This window comes from Callithrix jacchus, chromosome 3, assembly GCF_049354715.1.
Source record: "Callithrix jacchus isolate 240 chromosome 3, calJac240_pri, whole genome shotgun sequence".
In the NCBI taxonomy this organism is placed as follows: domain Eukaryota; kingdom Metazoa; phylum Chordata; class Mammalia; order Primates; family Cebidae; genus Callithrix; species Callithrix jacchus.
This window is the reverse complement of record NC_133504.1, coordinates 145,190,685-145,214,091: the sequence shown is the minus strand read 5'-3', so window position 1 is coordinate 145,214,091 and position 23,407 is coordinate 145,190,685. Positions and strand designations below refer to the sequence as shown.

Sequence of the window (23,407 nt, the reverse complement as noted above, 5' to 3'; positions counted from 1 at the left end):
AAGTATTTGGATTATCTTAAGCGATGAGGTATCTGGCATAAAAAACCTTGATTTTCAAACAAAGCTGGCATTCACACAATGCCAAAACAGCAAGATGAGAAGTAATAAAAATCAATTATTATTTTTTTTCAGCTGCTACAATGCTGCTATATGTTGGAATAATAAAATCATCCTAAATTTATCTGAGCTTTAAACAAAGATATCCAATTTAATTTGAACAACTATACAAATAAAATCTAATGAACTTAATATAAAATAAAAATTTTGATATGTTAGTCAAATATAGTCTTTGGCAACAATCATTTTAATATTTCTTCTCTTTTTTTTCTACTGAACTAAAAAAAAATCGTTTGTTTAAAACTCAAACCAGTAAAGCCAGGCATGGTGGTGCATACTTGTAGTCTTAGCTTGAACCCAAGAGTCTAGCCTGGGCAACATAGCAAGACCCTGTCTCTAAAAAAATTAAAAAACAGAAAACCCAAATCAATAGAATAAAATTTTAAAAGTTAATTTGTCAAAATTTATTCCATTAACTTTAGGAATATAATTGGATTGTTTGTAACTCAAAGGATAAATGCTTGGGGGGTTGAATACCCCATTCTCCACAATGTGCTTATTTCACATTCCATGCCTGTATCAAAACATCTCATGTACCCCATAAATATATACATCTACTGTGTGCCCATAAAAATTAAAAATAAAAACAATAAGAACAACAAACTATATTCAAAATCTAAGCTACTATCTCCTTAATTTCACTGGAAATTAAACATTTTCATTTATAACAGCTAGATAATGTATATTAAACAGAGTATTTTAAAATTGTGAATTTTGGTGAAGAATCCTCATTTAGTATCAGTTCTATTTTCAAAATTCATCTTCTTGGGGCCACATTGATATTAAACCTTCTGAAGAATGTTTCTGCTGTGTGCCACTCTTCTTTTACAATACCAGAAGCAGGTTGGAAAAAATACATTAGACATGCAACGCAACAATGGGAAAAGGAAAAACAAATGCCACACTTAAAGGAAATAAAGCAATATTTTACTTTGTAGTGTCGACACAACTCACCTGGAGTGTTTCTATTTGTTTTCTGATACTGTTGTTAGATGGCATCTAAATAAAGCAATGTGAGACAGCAAACATAAACATGAGATGCAGCACATGCATGTTAGATGAAAATAAGCACAAAACAAGACAGCTCTTCACCAAGGCGTCTATTTAGAAGAAATTTGAAATGTCTAAGACAGTGGCCAGAAACACTAAAAAAAATCCCACAATTTGGACATCATGGGAGATCCACCTATAATATTCAAACTAAGAGAAAACAAAAGTGTTAACTCTCTAATTTTTCTTAACATTTTTCCTAAAGCACTGCATTTCAGTTCAGACAACTTTAAATTGTCTAATAAAAATAAGTATAGATTTTTGGGGAAAAAAAATCTCTAAATTATTTTTGTATGATATCTACTCTTATTTACTATCTCTCTTAAGAATTCTCCAGAAACTTTAAAATCATGTTTCACACAAGTATCTAAATTGATACAGACATGGGAATGGGAGACTACAAAATTCTGTTTGGAACAAAAATTAAAGATTTAACTTTTCAGTGAAATAAAGTGATACTCTGTCACAAGCTATTTTATGGGCACATAGGGATAGAACTCATTTTTCATGGTCATCAACTTAAAACTGGTATGATAATTTTTAAAAACTGTGCAATATCATAAAGTGCCTTAAAATTCATATTTATTCTTATGACTCTAGAGAATAATGCCTTTTAAATATCCCCAAATTATTGCTAAGATGTTTTCTTAAAATATTCAGTGCTTATATTCAACAATAGTGCTTACACTACATTCAGCAGTAACATGGTGGACCAGAAGAGTGAGAGCTATGGAACTATGTGAATATGGACACAAGTCCATCTCCATGATTTACTGGCTCCCAAAACACAGGTTACTTGTTTATCTTCTTTCAGCCTCATGTACAGTAAAAATCAAGTGAGATTCTGTACTTAGAGGATGTAGCATCCAATAAAGAGTAATAAAAACCAGTCATAAGAAGTATGGGTCTAGGCTGGGCACAGTGGTTCACAACTGTAATCCCAGCACTTTGGGGGTTGAAGGGATGGATACCTTGAGGTCAGGAGTTCAAGACCAGCCTGGCCAACATGGCAAAACCCCATCTCTACTAAAAATACAAAAATCAGCTGGGGGTGGTGGCAGGTGCCTATAATTCCTGCTACTCAGGAGGCTGAGGCAGAAGAATCACTTGAGCCCAGGAGGTGGAGGTTGCGGTGAGCTGAGATAGTGCCACTGCATTCCAGCCTGGGTAACAGAGCAAGACTTAATCTCAAAAAAAAAAAAAAATGTATGGGTCTAATGGAAATTGTTTTAGGTTTTTAGTATCAAGAGATTAACTGAACCACAAAATTATTTAGATAAGGCCTTTATCTTAGATCAATTTTTCCTATACATAAAACAAGTAACTGTTATAACAGAAAACTAACATAGTTTTTCCTTCAATGCTCAAATCCTTACCACAACTATGCAGAGCAGCCACATTATCTAAGACTTAATAAACAGGAGCCAATTCATTAAATTTCTGCTGAATAGAGCCTTAATGTTAAGTTAAGGGTTAATGGCCAAGACAATTATATTCCAAATACTCATGCTAAGTGGCTCTTATCTCCTTTAGCCTGGCAGATTGACATAGCCATTAATGAAAATGAACAATATGCCAGAAATATTTAACAGGAGGTAAGGGTTCAAAGAAAACAGAGCATTTAAATGAAAGTCTTAAGACAAAAAAAAGTTAAGGTACTGCGAAGTATTGCAAATATGTTAGGTGAAACGTATATATATTAAAAAATTCCAACAAGCAACAGAAAAGAATGAACTGTTATGAAACAAAGCAGTCTTCCGGAAACATTTAATTGCATATCTTAAAAATATTTAAATGAACTTATGAAAAATCATATTATCCAGAAAAATTATCAATTCTCTTTTGGTCCCTGTATCTGTACAAATTATCAAAATAAGAACAGAAACAAGTACATTATAATTAGGTAAATAAAATTTATCTCCTGGTTGTATGACATAAAGAGTTTAATCAGTTTGATTTGGTCCTGTGAATTTTCATAAACAGTCAAAGAAGGTATATAAATTTTCATCCAAACGTAAGTAATATCAATGTTTATCTAGAAAGAAAACAGATGAAAATATTTCTCAAAGTAGTATATATTCTACATATCTAAGAAATTGAGGCAGTTTTGAAAATGATACATAGAATTATGAAAAAGACATACAGGATAATATCCAGTGGATCATTCCTGAAGTATGAAAGAAGAGGCAGTCCTACTTCTACAATAGCACAGTGAGCTGCATAGCCAAAGACAAGTCACTTACTCTATCTGCCTCGGTTCCATTATCTTCAAAGTATAGGGTTTTCAGTTTAAAATCTAACTTAGAGGAATACCAGGAAATGGAATGTCATGTCTGCAATATTTCTATAACTTGCGAGCAAATATTCAAATAGGCTCATCTAAGTATATACTAAAAGAATATTCAAATCAAGCACTGGCATGACATGCAGCTGAAGAATATTCCCACACTCTGTCAGAATTGTGTTCCTACCCAAATAAGAACAGAGGATCCTGCCAGCAGAGCATCCTGGGAAGAAAATGATCCTTGTATCTCTCACAGTTTTGTGTTCAGGACTAAGAGAGACTGAATATCGATGTGCCAAACAGTGTTAGTGACAAGTACCCTTTCATTCAAGTCAGAATCATTTCAGGAGCTTTTACATCTGTGTGGATCCAGTACCAACTTTTAGATATGGCTAGGCATAATTAAATGAAATTTTAGTGATATCATCAAAGCTTTTTTCATTTGCTCAGACTTAAACCAACATTCTGATTTCCTCAAAACAAAAGACAAAATAAGTATCTAAAGGGTTTTGTGAGAGTAATACTCTATAATTCTAAAAATATTAACAAATATTCCTAGATTTAATATAAATATCACTAAAAATGTATAATTTTGCATTCATTAGGACAAACTAAATTTTCAGTCAAAGGTTTACTCATATCTATACATGATTCCCTATAGAAGAAATAGGAAAAGGAATGTGGCAACATGTTACTATTCAAGTATATCAATAGTAACAAAAGTTTCATTATGCACTGTTCAATTTATATGCACAAACAAATACACCACAGTCAGTATTTATAGATCAGAAGTGTGATTACATCTTACCTTTAAATGTGACAAACAGTTCTGTAGGAAAATATGCCAGTTATTTAAAAAAAATTGTTTCTGACTGACACATAAAAGGCAGGTAATTAGTGGATATAAAGCCTAAAGGAGATGGGGAAAAGAGAGAACACTTTTCATCGAAAAGCACTGGACTTGTAAATTACATTTCATTTATTCTCATAAGCAAGGAAACAAATCTTGTAAGCAGTTTTCTCATAGCTATTTTGTAGTAAGAAGTATAATCTCACAGAATAATCCAACGCAGAAGGATAAAAGGTAAATTTTCTACAAGGAAAATTCCTTGACTGATCAAGCACTCTAAGCCTCACTTTCCAAACATGTAAAGTGGAAGACAATAATCACAAATATCTTACAGGGTTGTGAAGCTTAAAGTAAGACGAAAAAGTGCAAAATACTTAGTTCAATGCCTGGCACAATCATGTTTACTATTATTGTATCTCTAGTTTAGATGATCAAATATTTGACCAATTCTCCAAACCTTCTCCAATCTACAGAAAAGTTATGTGAAACAGGTAGAAAAAAATGCCTTTAATCTGAATAGAAAAGATCAGACAGAAAACAGCTGCTAAAATCACTTTATGACAGTGATCATAAACATATTTTTACTGTACCTTCCCTGTGTTTAGACACACAAATATCATTCTGTTACAACTGCCCACAGTATTCAGTACAATTACATGCTGTAGAGGTTTGTAGCCTGGGAGCAATAGGCTATTCCATATAGCCTAGTGGGTAGCAGGCAATACTAACTAGGTTTGTGTAAGTACATTCAATGATGTTTGCAGAATGAAACTGCCTAATGACACATTTCTCAGAACATATTTCCGTCATTAAGCAATGTATGACTACCTAGAAGGAAGTCTGAACAACTCATCAAATGCAGAGCTAGTAAAATTAAAAACAGAAAATTTAAATAGAGCAATGTGAAAAATATGTATATTAAATTTGCCTTTGTATTGCACTTCAGGGATTTTACAATTTTAGATTTTATAATTCTCTTAAATCTCCAGTGAATTCATAAATCAATTACTAAAGATCCCAATTAAATATGAAAAGGTTTGAAATGTTTCTTAATACCAATGAATGCTTCTTTCTCGAGCTCAGTTCAAAAGTAGTCTGATAAAGCATCTCCACAAAATTTTTCAAACAGGGAACATTCACTTCATTTTTAACAGCCTAGTAAAAAGAGAATGCAAACAAAGAAAATGATTACAGACATTAGATTAAACTATACAAAGGTTACAAGAACTTTCTGTGAGGTTTGAAATTGGTTAATAATTCACTGAGACTCTCACTGAAGTATTACAACGTGCCAAGTGACCAAATGTTAAGTACATAAGATAAACCTGGTCTCAGCCCTGAATGAACAAAGTGGGAATACAGCCAAGGAAGACACAGTATAACAGGTTCAATGAGAGCAAATTCTCTGCGCTCTTGGTGCACTCAAAACGGTCCCCTACGGAAAATCTCCAGAAGGAAGTAACATCTAATCTGCATCCAACATCTCTTACCAGAAATATTGCTAAAGTCTCCCATTTAAACTTGCTGGCCTTATCTCCCACCCTCTGACCATGTACACAGGGACCTAGCCCTAGGAGCTTCCTCGCTGTTCCTAGAATGCATCAAAGCATTTCTTGACTTAGGATGTCTATGCTGGGGCCTTCTGCCAGAGAAGCTCCTTCCACAGACGTAGGAAGTCTTACTGTCTCATTCCTTTAGTTTTTGCTCAATTGCTACCATCTCTTTTGAGGTGGTGGTCTTTCCTAATCATACTCTAAAATTTCAACTCCCTCATCCCCCATTTGGCAATCCTATGCTCCCCACCCTGTTTAATGTTTCATCACATTACTCTCCACAATCTGTCACACTACCTATTTTATGCACTAGTATATTTTCTATCTTCTGCACTTGTAAGTAAAGTCTACAATACTAAGGAGTCTTTCCTATCATATTCATTGTTGTATTCTCTTGTGCATAGATGAGGACCTGACAAAGAGAAAGCACTCAATATAAAAATGAGTAAAGAAAGAGAGGTGAGTTGGGCAAAGAGGGGAGGGAGGTTACTAGAGAGGCATGAATGTTCCAGGCAGAAGGAGCTCTATCTACAGAGGCCTAGTATTATGGGTTGAATCATATCCCCCCAGAATTCATGTTGAAGTCCTAATCCCACATACATCAGAAGGTGATTTCATTAGGAAATAGGTCATTGCAGTTTAAGTTAATTAAGTTAGGATCAGGAAGACCCTAATCCACATGACTGATGTCCTTTTAAAAAAAGGAAATTTGAACACAGACATATACGCAAGGAGAATGCCAAGTGACCATGAAGGTAGGAATAGAGCCCTGCTTCTACAAGCCAAGAAACACCAAAGATTTTCAGTACATGAGAGGCTAGGCAAGGGACATGGAGCAGGTTCTTTCTCACAACCCTTACAAGGAACCAACCTGCTGGCACTTTTATCTCACACTCCAGCCTCCGTAAATATGAGACAATATATTTCTGTTGTTAAGCTACCCAGTTTGAGGTACTTTATTACGGCAGCCCTAGCAGGCTAATAAACCTGGGCAGAAAAGTAAATATGGTATAAAAGGAGCAGGCAACATGGTGATAATGGACCATTGTCAAGCGCCTCTCTTCCTATAACCTGTTCCTTTTCATGAACTAAAAAAACTAAAACCTAATCTCAGCCAACTGGCAAAAAAAAAAAGGTAGATCAAACAGAGGGGGAAGTGCAAATGATCATTTGGAAGGGATAAACAGTAATTCAAACAACTTACAGGAAAAGAAATCAAAGTGCATTTCTAATAAAAGACTAAAACTGACATGACTTATACATGATAGCCTGTTTTCTTTTTGATAAAATAAGCCGAACTCATATGGCTAAAAACTGGGTTGGGAGGGAATGGGAGCTGTGTAACTCAAACAAACCACTTGCAAACCTTTAATTTATGAGTTTTGTGTGTCCCCATTTAAAAAAATCATCAATGCAAGACAGGTTTTAAAAAGAGATGCATCAATCACTCTCATCAATATTTTAAATTCTTAACTTTTAAAACAGTTCTCTGTTACACATGCTCTAAAGGCAGGACCTGAATACTGCAAACCAATTCATACAAGCTCATAGGTCACAAGTCAGTGAATTCAATGTTTAAAAATGAAAGCCAAAACAGTTCAATTTTCAACATTAATAAATTTCTTCATTTTTTGAGATTTTAACTAGAATAAAACCTGAACAAAAAGAATGTAATTAATTTCCATGTCTAGCCCAGATGGAGTGAAGGGAGCTGGATTTCCCCACCATCTGAAACAACCAAAAACAAAATACATGAAATGATCTCTAAAACACTGCATAATCAACAAAGGGAAAAGACTTCTGAGCACAGGGAACAAATGAGACAAGCCCTCCCATGACCACAGCTTACTATCATGTAAGTATTTTTAGGGAAAAAAAAAAATGAAAGAATAGAGTTGTTAAGGTTCTTATATAATACAAAAATGGTATGAAAATAAAAACATACTTACAGCAGCTACAGGGATAAGAATCTCCACAAATAAACCAGCAAGTGCATGTTTTATATCTTTATCTTTCACTTCTAAGAAATACTGAGCACATTCCTTAAAGGGAAAGAGGTATATACTTAGATTACCAAAAGAGCAAAGGTTAAAGAATTTGTAATATCAAAATAATTTTGTGAACACTCTGCCATTTTACCAAAAAACTAAGGTCAACACATAAAGTTGGCCTGGCATGGTAGCTCACACCTGTAATCCCAGCACTTTGGGAGGCTGAGGCAGTCAGATCACCTGAGGTCAGGAGTTTGAGACCAGCCTGGCCAACAGGGTGAAACCCTGTCTCTACTAAAAGAAAAATATAAAAATTAGCTGGGCATGGTGGCAAGTGCCTGTAATCCCAACTACTTAGGAGGCTGAGGCAGGAATATCGCTTGAACCCAGAAGGCAGAGGTTGCAGTGAGCTGAGATCGTACCACTGTACTCCAGCCTCCAGGGTGACAGAGTAAGACTGTCTCAAAGAAGAAATAATAATTTACACTATGACAACTTAACACACAAGAGACTAAAAATGATACCATTAATTTCTGTATATTTTGTTTCTTTTAAAAAGTCATAAAGAGCAAGAACTGGTTAGGCTTGCTCTATTTACTATCACTGAGAAGGTATATCACCTGCATAAATTGAAATGATGCTTCAAAATCTTCTACAGGATACATTTTTACTCGAAAAAATTTCATTCCCATTATTAAGCTGATAACGCTTTGTACCACATGTGGGCTTTGTTCCTTTTGTCGCAGTTCTTTCAATTCTGTCACAAACTTCTTCCTTACAGCCTGAAACCTTTAATATACGTAGAGACATAAATTGATTTGAATTAAATACACTAATTTCCACATGATATTTAAGGGTAAAAATCAAAAGGTAAGCTACCTAAATATCATCTCCTTTTTCTACCTTCATTACAATTGCCAGGAAAGCACAAAGAGGAAAATACAAATTGCTACTCTAAATTTGTTGTTCATTTATTTTAAAATTAAATTAGAAGTTTCTGATACTTCTAATTTAATAAAGAATCATAACATTTCTTTATTCCTATAACATTAATACACCACCATTACCATTTAATTAATAACCATAATAAAATAATATCCAATAACCCACCTATAAAACACCACCATGTAAATCAGAGAGTGTCTCCAACTTTTTATATAAAGTCTGCAATTAGTCATATGGAGAGCAAATTGGACTATAAATTTGTTCAAAGAGATAAACCAATCAATTTTAGAGTACTAATTATCACTTAAAATCAATACATCATTACGCTGTGAAAAGGCTATTGAAATGTGAGCATCATCCTGGATTCAAATCACAATTTTTAAAGCTAGTAAGCTTTTCTTTGCTTATGTTTGAAAAGGACATCTAACCGTTTATTAATCAATAGTACTTAATACCCCCAATGTATTATAAAGCAACTAAAGATTTTAATTAATCAATAATACTTAATACCCCCCTAATAAAGCAACTATTAATTATACTTGGGGAAGCCAGTTCCTTAAAGTTAAAATAACCTCAGAACATGCTTTCCAATAGTCACTGACTACTGTGAGAACAAAACGTATTAACAAAATATGGATACATGATTGAAATATAACATCTATTTTGATTGTAATCTTGGCGAATATGATACTATTCTTCATGAATATATTCTTCAGCACTTCCTTAAGAAAATTTTTGTAAAATGGATAAAATTCTTTCCACTAAAATAATATTAGAATCTAAGGATTTTCTCCTTTTGTTAAACTACTTATGAAAATTATTAGTCAGTACAAGCCAAGAAAACACATACACAAGATTCAAATATACCCTAGCCTTTATCTCCTTCTCTTCACCACCCCCACTCAACCCCACCACCTGCCTCCTTAGGTCCTATCAGCCTAACTCAAAGTGAATCCTTTCACGTTTTCTCCCATGCTTATTACATACATGAGTAGAAAACACCTTAGTATTGCTCTACAGTGGCATTTCTCCTACAACTGGCCAAGTGAGGCTGAGCACTATTTCATACATTTACTGGCCGTTTGGACTTACTATCCTTGCCACCTAGAGTTAACTTAGCAATGATGAAGTGTTCTCCTGGATCCAATTTGCTAATGCATTATTTAGAATTTCTGGTCTACATTCCTAAGATACAAACTCAGCTTTGACAAAAACAAAAATACCATGAACAAACTATGTCATAAAGGGAAATACATCATTGCTCATATCTATGTTTTTGTGTCTGTATTATTGTCGATGTCTAAATCATTTAAAATACTCAAACCATGTTCTAAGTTCCATAACATTCGCTATACAAGGGTCCCTAGTATATTAAAAGGATTTAAAATATGCTAAATGAAATAGTTCATCTAATATTAAAATACAAACTACTTAAACATTAACAATAATTGTACTTGCCTTCCTAGAATTTAGAAAGGTTGCTTGCTATATGATGATTTCAGAGCCAAAGACTCTTTAAAACACATCTAAGAAAATATAATTTGATATTTTTTTCTTACAAATTTCTCAGTAGTAACAAAAGAAATTCAAAATCTTCCATAATTTTTACAGCAACCACAAGTTGCTAATGACAAACATATTTTACTGTTTACTAAATTGATGGTTCAATGTAACTCAACGTGTATAACTCCTAATAAATAACACTTTTAATTGAGTAACCGAATATCTTTCATCTTTCCTTTTTGGTGTCTCGTTTACCAATTCAAACTCTGTTTAGTATTAAGACAAGTAAGATCATTAGAAAACATTGCATTGCTATCTGAGGAATAAAAGTTCTCACCTGGAAAGTAATTATTAGCTATGTAAAGAGTTCTAAAAAAATCCTCTCACAGTATTGTTAAAAATAGGGGGAAAGATAATATCCTAACTACGGTTGGTAATTTCTGATTTGTTCGATTCAGACATTTATGGAAAACCCCATATAAAATTAAAACAAGTGGCGAAATTGAGTTATGAGTGTTAAAGAGCGTCTGAGAAACAGAGCAGTAAAGTAACGAAAGGTGGAGCTAACTTAGTACTATGAAGAAAATACTATCAGTATCTACTGTATCAGCTGACAATGAAAATTCTAAGATGCAAAGAAAATCTAAATGGGTGATTTGCAAAACTTACTTTGATTGGGCAAGAACCCCTATCACCTCTGCATATAAGTCTGCAATAATATGCACATTCCCAGTGTTGGTTCCTGAATATCTAAAATAACAAAGAACAAACATAACATTTCATTAAATTTTTCTACAAACTCTCTTGTCTAATACATTTGAAAATTCTTTATCAGAATATTGTATAATATTCTCTGAATATTCATTTATATAATAAAAGCAATATTCATTTATATGATAAAAGCAATACTAATTTTATTCTATCTTAAATTTTACTTTACTATGATATTGAATCTTCTGGTTCGTATATATCCAATCTATAGTGCTAAGAATTATTTTTACAAAATCTTTCTTATCGGCTTTTTGTGTGAATTTAAAAGAAAAGGGGACTGGGTGTAGTGGCTCACACCTATAATCCCAGCACTTAGGGAGGCCAAGGTGGGTGGATGGCTTGGAGCCCAGGAGTTCAAGACCAGCCTGGGCAACACGGCAAAACTCTGTTTCTACAAAAAATACAAAAATTAGCAGAGTGTGGTAGTGTGTATCTGTAGTCCCAACTACTCAGGAGGCTGAGTTGGGAGGATCATTTGAGCCCAGGAGGTCAAGGCTGCAGTGAGCCTGATCACATCTCTACACTCCAAGCTGGCTGAGAGTAAAACCTTGTTTTTTTTTTTTAAAAAAATAGTAATTACCTTGAACTCTCAACACAAATAATCAATAAGAATTCAAATAGTCTAGACCTGGATTGCAAAAAGAGGCAACAATCCCAAGTTAATATTTTACTTACCCTTCCTTATGTTTAAAGTGCTTAAAAGCTAAGTTTAGAACTTCATGAACTAAGGGATCGGGTACAGGATGAACAGGAATCTAGAATTTAAAAAAATTATCAAGTAAGTAAGAGTTAAATAAGCTATTGGTTTTTTATGAGTATTCTTGTCAATTCAACTAATTAAATCAATAATCAATCTTAATTTTCATGTGATAATCTATTACTAATCGGTCAACTTTCCTTTCTTTTGAAAATCTCATTTTCTCTAAGAATTTGGTTACTCATCAAATTTCACAAGCTCTAAATTTAAGAATATTAGCTTCATAATCACGAATCACTAAACTATGTACTATGCAGTAGGAAAAACAGTATTGTTACTGTTATTACTGTTAAATAGTTACTGCCAGAAAGCTAAAAAAGACACTTACATACACCTCCCTGCAAAACATGTAGAAAAGTACCTTTGTAATGAGCCAGCCCTATATTTCATATAGTCCAATTTTGAACTATCATGAACAATGGCCGCAAGGGACATTATCTTTTCTAACGATCTTAAACTATTTATAGACATTATTAAAAACCTGTCATTTAAATATTCTCATTTTAACCTCTTTGAAAAAGTATATGCTACTTTCTACTATGTAAAACAAATTTAAAAAATGTAAACCAGTAATAAAAGCCCTACTCCTTCACCGCATGTAATCACTATTAATAACTTCACGTACATCCTTTCAGCCTTTTTCCTACACATCCTCACACACATGCATGCGTGCATTCATTAGCTTTACTTAACAGAATAATGTATCTTTCCATGTCAGTATCCAGAGCTCCTCCTTATACTTTTTAACAACCACATAATACTCCGTATTTATATATCACAATTTGAGGAGCACCCTATTAATGAACATTTCAATCCAGATTTTCAATATTCAAGCAGTACTACAATTAAACATATTGTGCATTTAAAATTATATACTTGTAGGGTTCCATGGGAAAAATTCCAAAAGGAGGAACTCTGGGTTAAAGAGTTTAGAAGTCATTGCTAACACGTATTCTAGTTCTACAGAGTCAACCCTCCGTATATGTAAGGCATTGGTTCCAGAACCCCTGTGATACCAAAATCTGCAGATGCTCAAGTTCCTGATATAAAATGGTGTACTATTTGCCTATAACCCTATGTACATCCTCCCATAGATTACTTATAGTATGTAATACAATGTAAACACTATGTAAATAGTTGTTACACTGTATTTTCTATTGTTGTACTGTTATTTACATATATTTAATTTTTAATTTTTCTGGGTACCTAGCAGGTATATATATTTATGGGTTATTTTTATATTTTTGTTCAGAGGTTGGCTGAATCCATGGATGTGGAACTCACAGATAAGAAGACCCTGACTGTATATGTGTGGGTCTATTTTTGAGCTCTCTATTTTGTTCCATCAATCAATTTGTATGTGTCTATACCAAAACCATACCATCTTATTAATTACTAGAGCTAATAATAAGTTCTCATATGTAGCAATGCAGGTACTCTGCTTACTTTTCTTCAGAGATAACTTGGCTATTCTTAGCCCATTGCTCTTCCATATTCAATTAGAGTCATCTTTTCAAGTTCCATAAAAACTGTTAGGATTTTTATTGTGGCTGCAATGAATCTATTAAAACAATTTTTATAGTTAACTGTATTTTTATATATTTATGTGAAATAACTTTTCGTAATATTATCTAATTTTCTGGTTTTGTCCTTTGACAAAGAGATGCTTGATTTCACTAAGAGAACGAAAATATGCAAGATACCCTTTTATACCTATCTGATGGGGAAAAAAATTAAGTCTGACAATGTCAAATAGTAGAGATAATGTGATAAGTGAGGTTTTGTATATATTGCTGGTGGGAGTGTGCAATGATTTCCAGGCAGCATGCAATCTAGTGAAGGAGATCAGGTAAGTCACCCACGATATGCCATTTGGCACACAGATTATTTTGAGCTAAAGGCAACTGAGAAAGAGCAGATGCAGGAAAGATTCCTTCTACAATCCTTACTAAATAACCATTACATTCCATTAGTTTTCTGCATATGTTTACCTTCCCACAATTTTACTGTTCCTAGAAGCCCAAACCTTTTTCCCTTGTCTTGTCACTGCTCTACAACTTATCACTCTTTGTTAAATGATATACATTCCAGTCTGTACTTGAATCTTTTTTTTTTTTTTTTTTTTTTTTTTTGAGACAGAGTCTTACTCTGTCGCCAGGCTGGAGTGCAGTGGCACAATCTCGGCTCACTGCAAACTCCGCCTCCCAGGTTCAAGCAATTCTCCCGTCTCAGCCTCCCAAGTACCTGGGACTACAGGTGCACACCACCACACCCAGATAATTTTGTATTTTTAGTACAGACGGGGTTTCACCATGTTGGCCAGGATGGTCTTGATCTCTTGACCTTGTGATCCGCCCGCCTCGGCCTCCCAAAGTGCTGGGATTACAGGCTTGAGCCACCGTGCCCAGCCTCTACCTGGATCTTTAAAAAAAAAAGTGTACTAGCTCTTGGTCTGCAAATTTTCTACAAGGCATCCATGTGCATTTGTAATAAACCTTTTGACCTGGTAATCTTTCTCCTGTCAGTTTAATTTGTAGGGCCCCAGTCACTAAACCCAAGAAGGCAGAGCAAAACGTTTTTCCTCCCCTATACAGTAGTTCTTCTGTATCTACAGTTTTGCTTTCTGTGGTTTCAGTTACCCAAGGTCATTCATGGTTTGAAAATACTAAGACTGTGTGTGTGTGTGTCCACATTCATACACTTTTATTATAGTATATTGTTATAACAGTTCTATTTTATTATTAGTTAACATTGTAAATCTTTTACTGTGCCTATTTATGAATTAACAACTTTGTTTTGGGTATGTATGTACGTGAAGAAACATAACATAGGCTTAGTATCTCCTATCTAAAATCTTTGGGATGATAAGTGTTTTCGATTTCAGATTTTCTTAAATTTTGGAATATTCACATATACATAATAAGATACCTTGGGGATAAGACCCAAATCTAATTACAAAATGTATTTGTTTAATATACATCTTACACACATAGCTTGAAGGTAATTTTATAAAATATTTTAAGTAACTTCTGCATGAAACAAAGTTTTGACTATGTTTTACTGCAACCCATCACATGAGGTCAAGTGTATAATTTTTCACTTGTAGTGTCACGTTGGTGCTGAAAAAAGTTTTGGATTTGAGGACATTTCAGATTAGGGATGCTCAACCTGTATATATAGGGTTTTATATTATCTACAGTTTCAGGCACCAACTAGGAGTTCTGGAACATATCCCCTGAGAATAAAGGGAGATTACTATATTTGCTTCAGTTATGCCTGAAGTTTAACAACGATAGCTGAGAACAACACTCAGCCATGCTACGCGATCTTTGTTGCCACTCTACCACCACCATCACCACTTTCTGTGTATATAACACTTGTAACAGACTTACAAGACAGAGATATGCCTCCTATTTTACAGATGAGGGAAATGAAGTTCAGAGATTGCTGTGTACTTCTCTAGAATATACTATCCCTAGACTCTGATATATGAAAATGCATTTGAGGCTCACACCAGTAATCCCAGCACTTTGGGAAGCTGAGGTGGGTGGATCACCTGAAGTCAGGAGTTCAAGACCAGCCTGACCAACATGGCGAAATCCAGTCTCTACTAAAAATACAAAAATTAGCTGGGCATGGTGGCAGGCACCTGTAATCCCAGCTACTTGGGAGACTGAGGCAGGAGAATCACTTGAACCTGGGAGGCAGAAGTTGCAATGAGCCGAGATCACGCCACTGCACTCCTGGCTGGGTGACAGAGAGACTCCCCCCCACCCCCCAAAAAGAAAAAGTTAAAGAAAAGAAAATGCATTTGAATGAATAAAATAAATAAGCAAAAAACTTTGGTCTTATCATATGACTGCAAGGAAAGAAAGAGAAACAGAGAGAAGTAAAAGAAGAAATACATCTTTAATTTTAATTAAAAATATGTAAGTTCTGCTGAAACAGAGTTCAAGGTGTAAAAAAAATTGATAACTTCTAAAAATTTTACTTTAAGAATGAATATTATCAGAATGTACAGACATTCTGAAAGTCCCTATTTCTCCCCTTATTTTCAGTAGTTGAAAAACCTCTCTAACTGCATTTCCAAAAACAGAGAGAGCAAAGACTCATTTCAGCTCACAGAGAAAAAGTTCTTTCATGGAGTAATGTCTCTCTTTAGCATCAAGACTTTCTAAGATCTTGTCATCGATGTGATTTTAGAAGCGGCTCTAATTCTACTTGAACATACAAGAAAATCTAGTAGAAACCATAATAACAGGTCGGGTGTGGTGGCTCATGCCGGTAATTCCAACACTTTGGGAGGCCGAGATGGGCAGATCACCTGAGGTCAGGAGTTGAAGACCAGCGTTACCAACATGGTAAAACCCCATCTCTTCTAAAATTACAAAAATTAGCCAGGCATAGTGGCACAGGCCTGTAATCCCAGCTACCAGGAGGCTGAGGCAGGAGAATTGCTTGAATCAGGGAGGCGGAGATTGCAATAAGCTGAGATTGCACCACCGGATTCCAGCCTGGGCGACAGAACGAGACTCTGTCTCAAAAAAAAAAAAAAAAAAACAACTATAATAACAAATACTCAGGTTTATTCCAAGGCTATTTCCACCACCACTGCTGAAAATTTAATGCTTTTATAACATTATGAAAGAACAAAAAACTAGGTTAAGATAGTGGGAAGTTGGACTAGCCCACTCATTAGCTAAATGACCAATTCTCAGCACCAAGGAATGTAAACAACATCACACATCAGCAGAATGACAAATCATCTCCCATGTGGACCTTTGGAACTGCTCAGCAACATCAAAAATGCTATTAAGTCTGAAAATGCAAATAATCTACTCTGAAGACATAAAATATATCACCACCTTCTGATACTTCACAATAGTATGAATAAAACTAAGCCAAGAGCTTGAAATGGCTCACAAACTAGGTTTCTCAACTTCCCGTTGGTTTTAAAGAATAAACATACGACTAAAATTCAATACTAAAAGAGTATTGCTTCAAACTTTAAAAATGTTATACTGCTGTTTAAACATACTTTTATCATGGATCTAAAGTCTTTGGTACTAACATACTATTTTTAATTAGCCATTACCCCAAATTTATTCTTTTTTTTTTTTTTTTGAAATGGAGTTTCACTGTGTCACCAGGCTGGGGTGCAGTGGCACGATCTCGGCTCACTGCAACCTCCACCTCCCAAGTTCAAGCAATTCTCTGCTTCGGCCTTCTGTGTAGCTGGGATTACAGGCATCCACCACCACACCCAACTAATTTTTTTTTTTTTTTTTTTTTTGAGACGGAGTTTCGCTCTTGTTACCCAGGCTGGAGTGCAATGGCGCGATCTCAGCTCGCGGCAACTTCCGCCTCCTGGGTTCAGGCAATTCTGCCTCAGCCTCCTGAGTAGCTGGGATTACAGGCACGCGCCACCATGCCCAGCTAAATTTTTGTATTTTTAGTAGAGACGGGGTTTCACCATGTTGACCAGGATGGTCTCGATCTCTTAACCTCATGATCCACCTGCCTCGGCCTCCCAAAGTGCTGGAATTACAGGCGTGAGCCATCGTGCCCGGCCTTAATTTTTATATTTTTAGTAGAGATGGGTTTCACCATTGTGGCCAGGCTAGTCTTGAACTCCTGACCTCGTGATTCACCCACCTTAGCCTCCCAAAGTGCTGGGACCACAGATATGAGCTACTGCGCCCGGCCCTGACTTTTTTATAAAAGTAAAATTAGTCCTCTATTATCTGAAATTAATTGTGTCCCCAAGGGGAATTCCTCTACTTAATTTCATCATATTTATATTAACTATTTGACTAGCTTGTTATAATAAAACTTCCATTCAATTTTATAAGATACTGGCCATTTCACCTAATGTATCACCTATTTTACCAATGAGAATAAGTTTATCTTTATTATTAAAGAGAGAAAACTTGGAGTGGTATAAATGAATTAGCTTTATAATCTTTAGCAAATCACTACAATTAAGAACATTTCTTCCCCGGTAAAGTGAAGACAACAGATAATATGTATCGAGGACTTTCCACACACCAGGCATTATTGTATTTAATTCTCACGATTCTACAAAAATGATATTATACATTGTTACAGAGGAAGAAAGAGTCAGGGACAGTAACCTGCCCAACGTTATGCAGCAAGCAAGACAGCTGGGATATTAATAGTACTTGCCATGGCCATCTCCCCGGGTTTATTACAATGATCAGTTTGCACAAAGGCTATAGAGTCCTTCACACATTTTGAAAAGTTCCAAACGTGTGATTATTAGAGACAAAACAAATTATTCAAGGAACACATAATTTCTAATACATGAGGTTAAGGTCTATCCTATAAGGAATATTTACTCCTCAAGATTGAAACAACCATGTCTCAACACTTCAGTACTCTGAAGACTATGCACCTCATCAAAATAAACCTCAAATACATTTTAATGTAGGTGTTATTATATGGGGCAAAAGGAAAAGTCCTATTAAATTCTAGATATATTACATTGATTACTCTCTGGATCTATTAAACCTCACATTATTCTGACAGAAGAAAATTGGGTTAGTTAGTGGTGATGTTTCAGAAAGCTCTATTGATTTTTATGTCATTTTCTCTAGTTTTATTAGAGAAGCTACAAAGACTTGCCTTTTACCAGGGGAAAAATCTCTATATAGGATTATAGATTAATGAAGTGCATCTATGTTCTTGGTGAGAAACATATATATATATGTGTTTCTATGTATCTATGTACATATATCTAAACATATATATATGTTTCTCACCAAGAACACAGTTACACTTTATTAATCTAAAATCCTATACAGATTTTTATCTCTCTCTCTCTCCATACACACACACACACACACATTTTTTGATGAGTGCATTTAAATTAGGGTATAGGGATAAAAGTAATAGAAGTGAAGAAGTCAGTAGAAAGGATACTATAGGTTGGAATAATATGATGACAGAACCAAAGACAAAGATTAGCTATCAGAGCTACTGTATTTTTTTTTCACTTTGAGTCCATGTGAACTGTGGGTCAGAAATGATATTGTGCAGTGAACATGAATAGTGAGTTCACCCAAGAAAAAAAAAAAGATGTTCTTATGCTTTTTTTTAAAGAGACAGGGTCTCGCTCTGTCGCCCAGGCTGTAGTACAGTGGTGCAATCACAGTTCACTGCAATCTCAAATCCCTGGGCTTCAGTGATCTTCCTGCCTCAGCCTCCAGAGTAGCTAGGCTTATAGGTGAATACCACCACACCCAAATAATTTTTTTTATTTTTTAAATATTTTTTAGAGATGAGGTCTCTCTTCCAAAAAAAAAAAAAAAAGCGTTCTTAACTTTATAGATCTTGATTTTTTTTTCTCTCTCCCTGAAGACCTATCTGGACTATTTTGAAAGAGGAGGAAGACTACACAAAGGTAACAAGAAGGGGAAAAGGACTGGGAGGATGAGGGGGAAGAGACAGGAAAAACACCTCCACAGAGTTGCCTCTGAATTGAAGTTCTGAAGCCAGTGATTGGGCAACTTTAGGATGAGGAGTGAGACTGACATCTAAGAAAAGGATGCCATGGGAAATGAATGGAGAGGAAGCACAATGGGGCCAGGTCACTGGGGTTCCTGAATGTTAGTGTACAGAGTCTGCCATTTCTCTGGCTGGAAGAAGAAATCCCATACTGTTTAAGCCAAAAAACACAAATACTGGTTTCCAATCCACTTAAATGATGTCCATTTAGCACACAAGATACGCCAGGGATAAATCACAATGAGCAGTCATCAGAGTCCACTGACGGACTGTGGCCGTTTCCAGGCCTTAGCTCTTCCTACCCTACATACTTCTGCCTTAAGGTCTTAGCATCTCAGCTGATCCAAGAGGTCATAGAAGTCAAGTTTGGCTTGTTAGCACAACTCCCAGAGGAGATTTCTTTCCTACCTCTACTGAAAAATTTTTATGAAATGCACAAATTAAAGTGATTTAACATGTGATTAACTCATTTGTCTATTTTACATATTTAAAGTTGTTTATTTGCAGATTTCAGAGTATCAAATAACTGTCTTTTCATATTCCTTGTAAAAACAAATGCTAAATATAACTGATTATATAATTCAAATATTGTTATACTCTGAGAAAAAGACTGTCAATTAACTTTAGTATCTCCCATTTGCTGTTTGTCACATATTCCGTTCTATGTAGTGAAAACAAAACTCCCTGTCCAAACATGTCATAAGCAAAACATGATTCTGACTTTCGGGCTTCCTAACTTGTTTCAAAATGATACAATTTTCATGACTGGAAATACATGGATCATCCTTGAATGATATATAACTTTTACGACTATAATCTTTAAATAAAAAAACTTTCAAATTCAGCACAGGCATTGATACTAATCTTGAATAGTAAAAATACTAAGACTATACCTGACATTATATTATGTATTCATATCTTTACTGTGTATCTATCCCATTCAAATGTAAGCTCATGAGTGCAGTGCAAGTGATGCCAGCACACAGTAGGCATTCTAATTTTCACTGAATGAATAAACATTCATAATTAATTATCTGAGGTATTCTACTTGCCTGAAAACCATTTGCACATGACAATTCAGTATCCTTATCAAATCACCCCCATTCCTCAAGTATAAGTGCACCATTATTACATGTTGGAATGCAGGCTTGAGGGATTAGAGGAGAAATTAAGTGGAATAAGGAACTGAAGTAGCTGAATGGCGGGCAAACTAAACTACATTTACAGCTAAAAGACAATATTAATACAATTTCCATTCAGCTCCATTTTGCTAACAAGATTTTATATCTTAGACAGCATACAAAGGTAAAAAGAAGAGGGGATGACAGGTACAGGGCATGAAAGCCCCAGGCAACTGAAATAAATATAATTAAATTACAGGGATTCAGTTTATGCGGGCTAAAATTCTAGACACAGCATCTTAAAATAACTAAAACAGGAAGGCACAGTAAGCAAAGAATAAGGAATATACTTTGCAGAAATAAAAGAGCTTACCTGCTTTAAAACTTCAACTAAAACTAAACAAAAAATGAAGTCTACTGCTAAGTCTCTCCTTTCAAGAAGATAATCTCTTTCACGTTGCTGTTCATCCCTGAAACAAGAACCCAAAATTAGTACTGCATTAAGACTATAACTTTAAAAATATCTATTGGTTAGTAGCTTATGTTGCTTGCTGTTTTCCTACTAGATAGAATGTGCAACAGCAATTGTTAATATGAAGCTTTTTGTTTTTTATTTTTGTCTTTTTGGTTTAAAACAGGGTCTTGTTCTGTCACCCAGGCTGAAATGCAATGCTGCAAACCCGGCTCACCACAGCCTTGATCTCCTGGGTTCATGTGATCCTCCCACCTCAGCCTCCGAAGTAACTAGGACTACAGGCAAGCACCACCATACCTGGCTAATTTTGTTTATTTTTTTGTAGAGATGAGATCTCCCTACATTGCCCAGACTAGTCTCAAATTCCTGGGCTCAAGTGATCCTCCTGCCTGAGCCTCCCAAAGCAGATTTCAAGCATGAGTCACTGTGCCTAGCCTGAAGCTTTTTAATAATCCAACATATGTATGAACATGTTCTTTCCCTTTTTATATATTGGGTGTTTATTCAGAGTTCACTATTATATCTGTTAGCATTTAAACCAAATCTAAAAGAATTAGTATTTTAAATTTTATTTAGAAAACCTAGCATTGTTCTGTATTTGATTACTAACTTTTTTTGTTCAGAACTGAAAGAAAAGTATTAACTTTTCAACAGGAAAATACAGTACAAGGTATCTTTCTCACAAATTTAAGCTAAAAAAAATCACAAGTGGCATCTACTGAAGTCCAACCCTAAACCATGGACAATCACCTGAACACAGGTGGTTCTTACTTACATGACACAATTTTCCTGGGGAATTTGAAGGAGGAGAAAAGAAGTTCTAGGAATTGAGCTCCAAGAAGAGTATCATAGTACTATTATAATACAGGGTTTTGGCAGTCTTCCTGTATCACAGTAATTGCCTCCTTTCATTAACCATATGAACAGGAACTTCTTTGAATATTTTCTTAACTTTTATGACAATTAAAACTCCTCACTGAACTACTAAACGGCACTCCTAAGTGAGTTTTTGTATAACTAATTTTTGCATGGTACCCCGGTATGGGTACTGCAGGGCTACATCTAGTTTAACTGATACCTTCTCTTGATTTATAGTTTATGTATGAACTATCCTTCCCCCTTACTACCATTGTCGTAACAAAAGTAATCAATGCATTTTGCTTATGAATCAAACAATAACAACTTTCAGTTGATAACAATCACTGATAACAACACTTCCCTTCATTGGAAGTGTTGTTGATTCCAGGTAAAACAGTGTAAAATAAACCACTTACCCCTTAGACTTTGTGCTAGATCGAGGCCTATATTCATAAGATTCATCATCCGTTCCATTTTGGCGTCTGTACCAGTCAAACAAGGTGCGAAGTAAGGAAGGGAGACAGTGCTCTGCTACTGAGCTCATAGAGCTTATCAACTGAAAGCACAAGATATTACCAGAAAATGAAGTGTATCACTGAATGTACCACACTCTTTATTAGCTGTCGTTTTGAAATGAATAAACACAGTAACTCAATGCAATAAATGTGCTTTAAAATTAAAATAAGAGTCAAGGGTTTAGCCAAATGATAAAGTGGGCAAAGTTTCACCCACTATTAAACTTTATCTTTTATTCCTTGGGTGGTTTAGCTCAATGGCTTTTGACCTTTTCCCTGCCTTCATATGCCACTCACATGTGTAAAAACATGCCCATCAGTAACATCCCTGATTAAATACACAGATACCTTTAGGGGAGGCATTACAAAAAACATGAAGAAACCATATCCACTTCCTGCCCTGGCAACTCCATGTTCATGTGAACAAATGATTCTAAAATGTTGCCACTCTATGGATGAAAAGACAGAAACAAAGACTACATTATGTAAGACCTGTGGGGAAAGCTCCAATTTCCTATACCATGACAAAGAGGAGAATTATAATTACTCTGTTATCTGCAAATCAGCATGTTAGAAACATGTAAACAACTGTGTAAGGCTTAGAATACATAAAAGGACAACATAATGAAAAGTGTACTGTGATGAACAACTGTTACTAAATTTGAGGCACCCTTGAAATGACCCAAATTCTAAGTGAACAACACAAATTCACTTCATGAATGAATCCAACCTGCCAGGACACGCTACCATCAGCAGTCCCTAAGGTCACTCTTCACTTTGAGGATCCCAAGAAAAATTTTCTCTCTTCATAAGAGTTTCTGTATGTGATTCAACCCATTTCTCATAAAATTAATATTCTGAAATCAGCATATAATTAAATATGCTTCACTTTGTTAACTTATTTTTTAAAGTATGAGTTGCAGGATATTCAAGTTCTCTTTAAGTTCCATAACTAGAGTAGGAGCTAGTTAATGAAGAAGATAAATTGATACCGCTGGAAACTGAATTAATGTTCCTATTATTTCATATTCTGTATAAAACTTCATCCAGAAAAAAACAGAAAAGAATGAAACAAACAGTTTATTTATGT

At 35.0% G+C, this 23,407-nt stretch overlaps 1 protein-coding gene across 17 annotated transcripts in view; it reads right to left on the bottom strand.

Moving 5' to 3' along the window:
- The window catches only part of FRYL (FRY like transcription coactivator), a 282,324-nt gene that overhangs the window by 99,996 nt on the left and 158,921 nt on the right, over positions 1 to 23,407 (bottom strand). For 10 of the 17 annotated variants that reach the window (XM_078367237.1, XM_078367241.1, XM_078367239.1 and 7 more), the window contains 8 exons: positions 22,219 to 22,358; positions 20,843 to 20,939; positions 11,740 to 11,819; positions 10,963 to 11,043; positions 8,466 to 8,634; positions 7,804 to 7,896; positions 5,358 to 5,456; positions 4,260 to 4,361 (listed from right to left, as the gene is read on the bottom strand). In XM_078367237.1, coding sequence (XP_078223363.1) covers positions 4,260 to 4,361; positions 5,358 to 5,456; positions 7,804 to 7,896; positions 8,466 to 8,634; positions 10,963 to 11,043; positions 11,740 to 11,819; positions 20,843 to 20,939; positions 22,219 to 22,358 — 861 coding nt within the window. Of the gene's footprint in view, positions 1 to 1,071; positions 1,117 to 4,259; positions 4,362 to 5,357; positions 5,457 to 7,803; positions 7,897 to 8,465; positions 8,635 to 10,962; positions 11,044 to 11,739; positions 11,820 to 20,842; positions 20,940 to 22,218; positions 22,359 to 23,407 lie in introns of all 17 variants that reach the window. The other 7 variants (XR_013533124.1, XM_054253361.2, XM_054253360.2 and 4 more) reach the window with 1 other exon arrangement.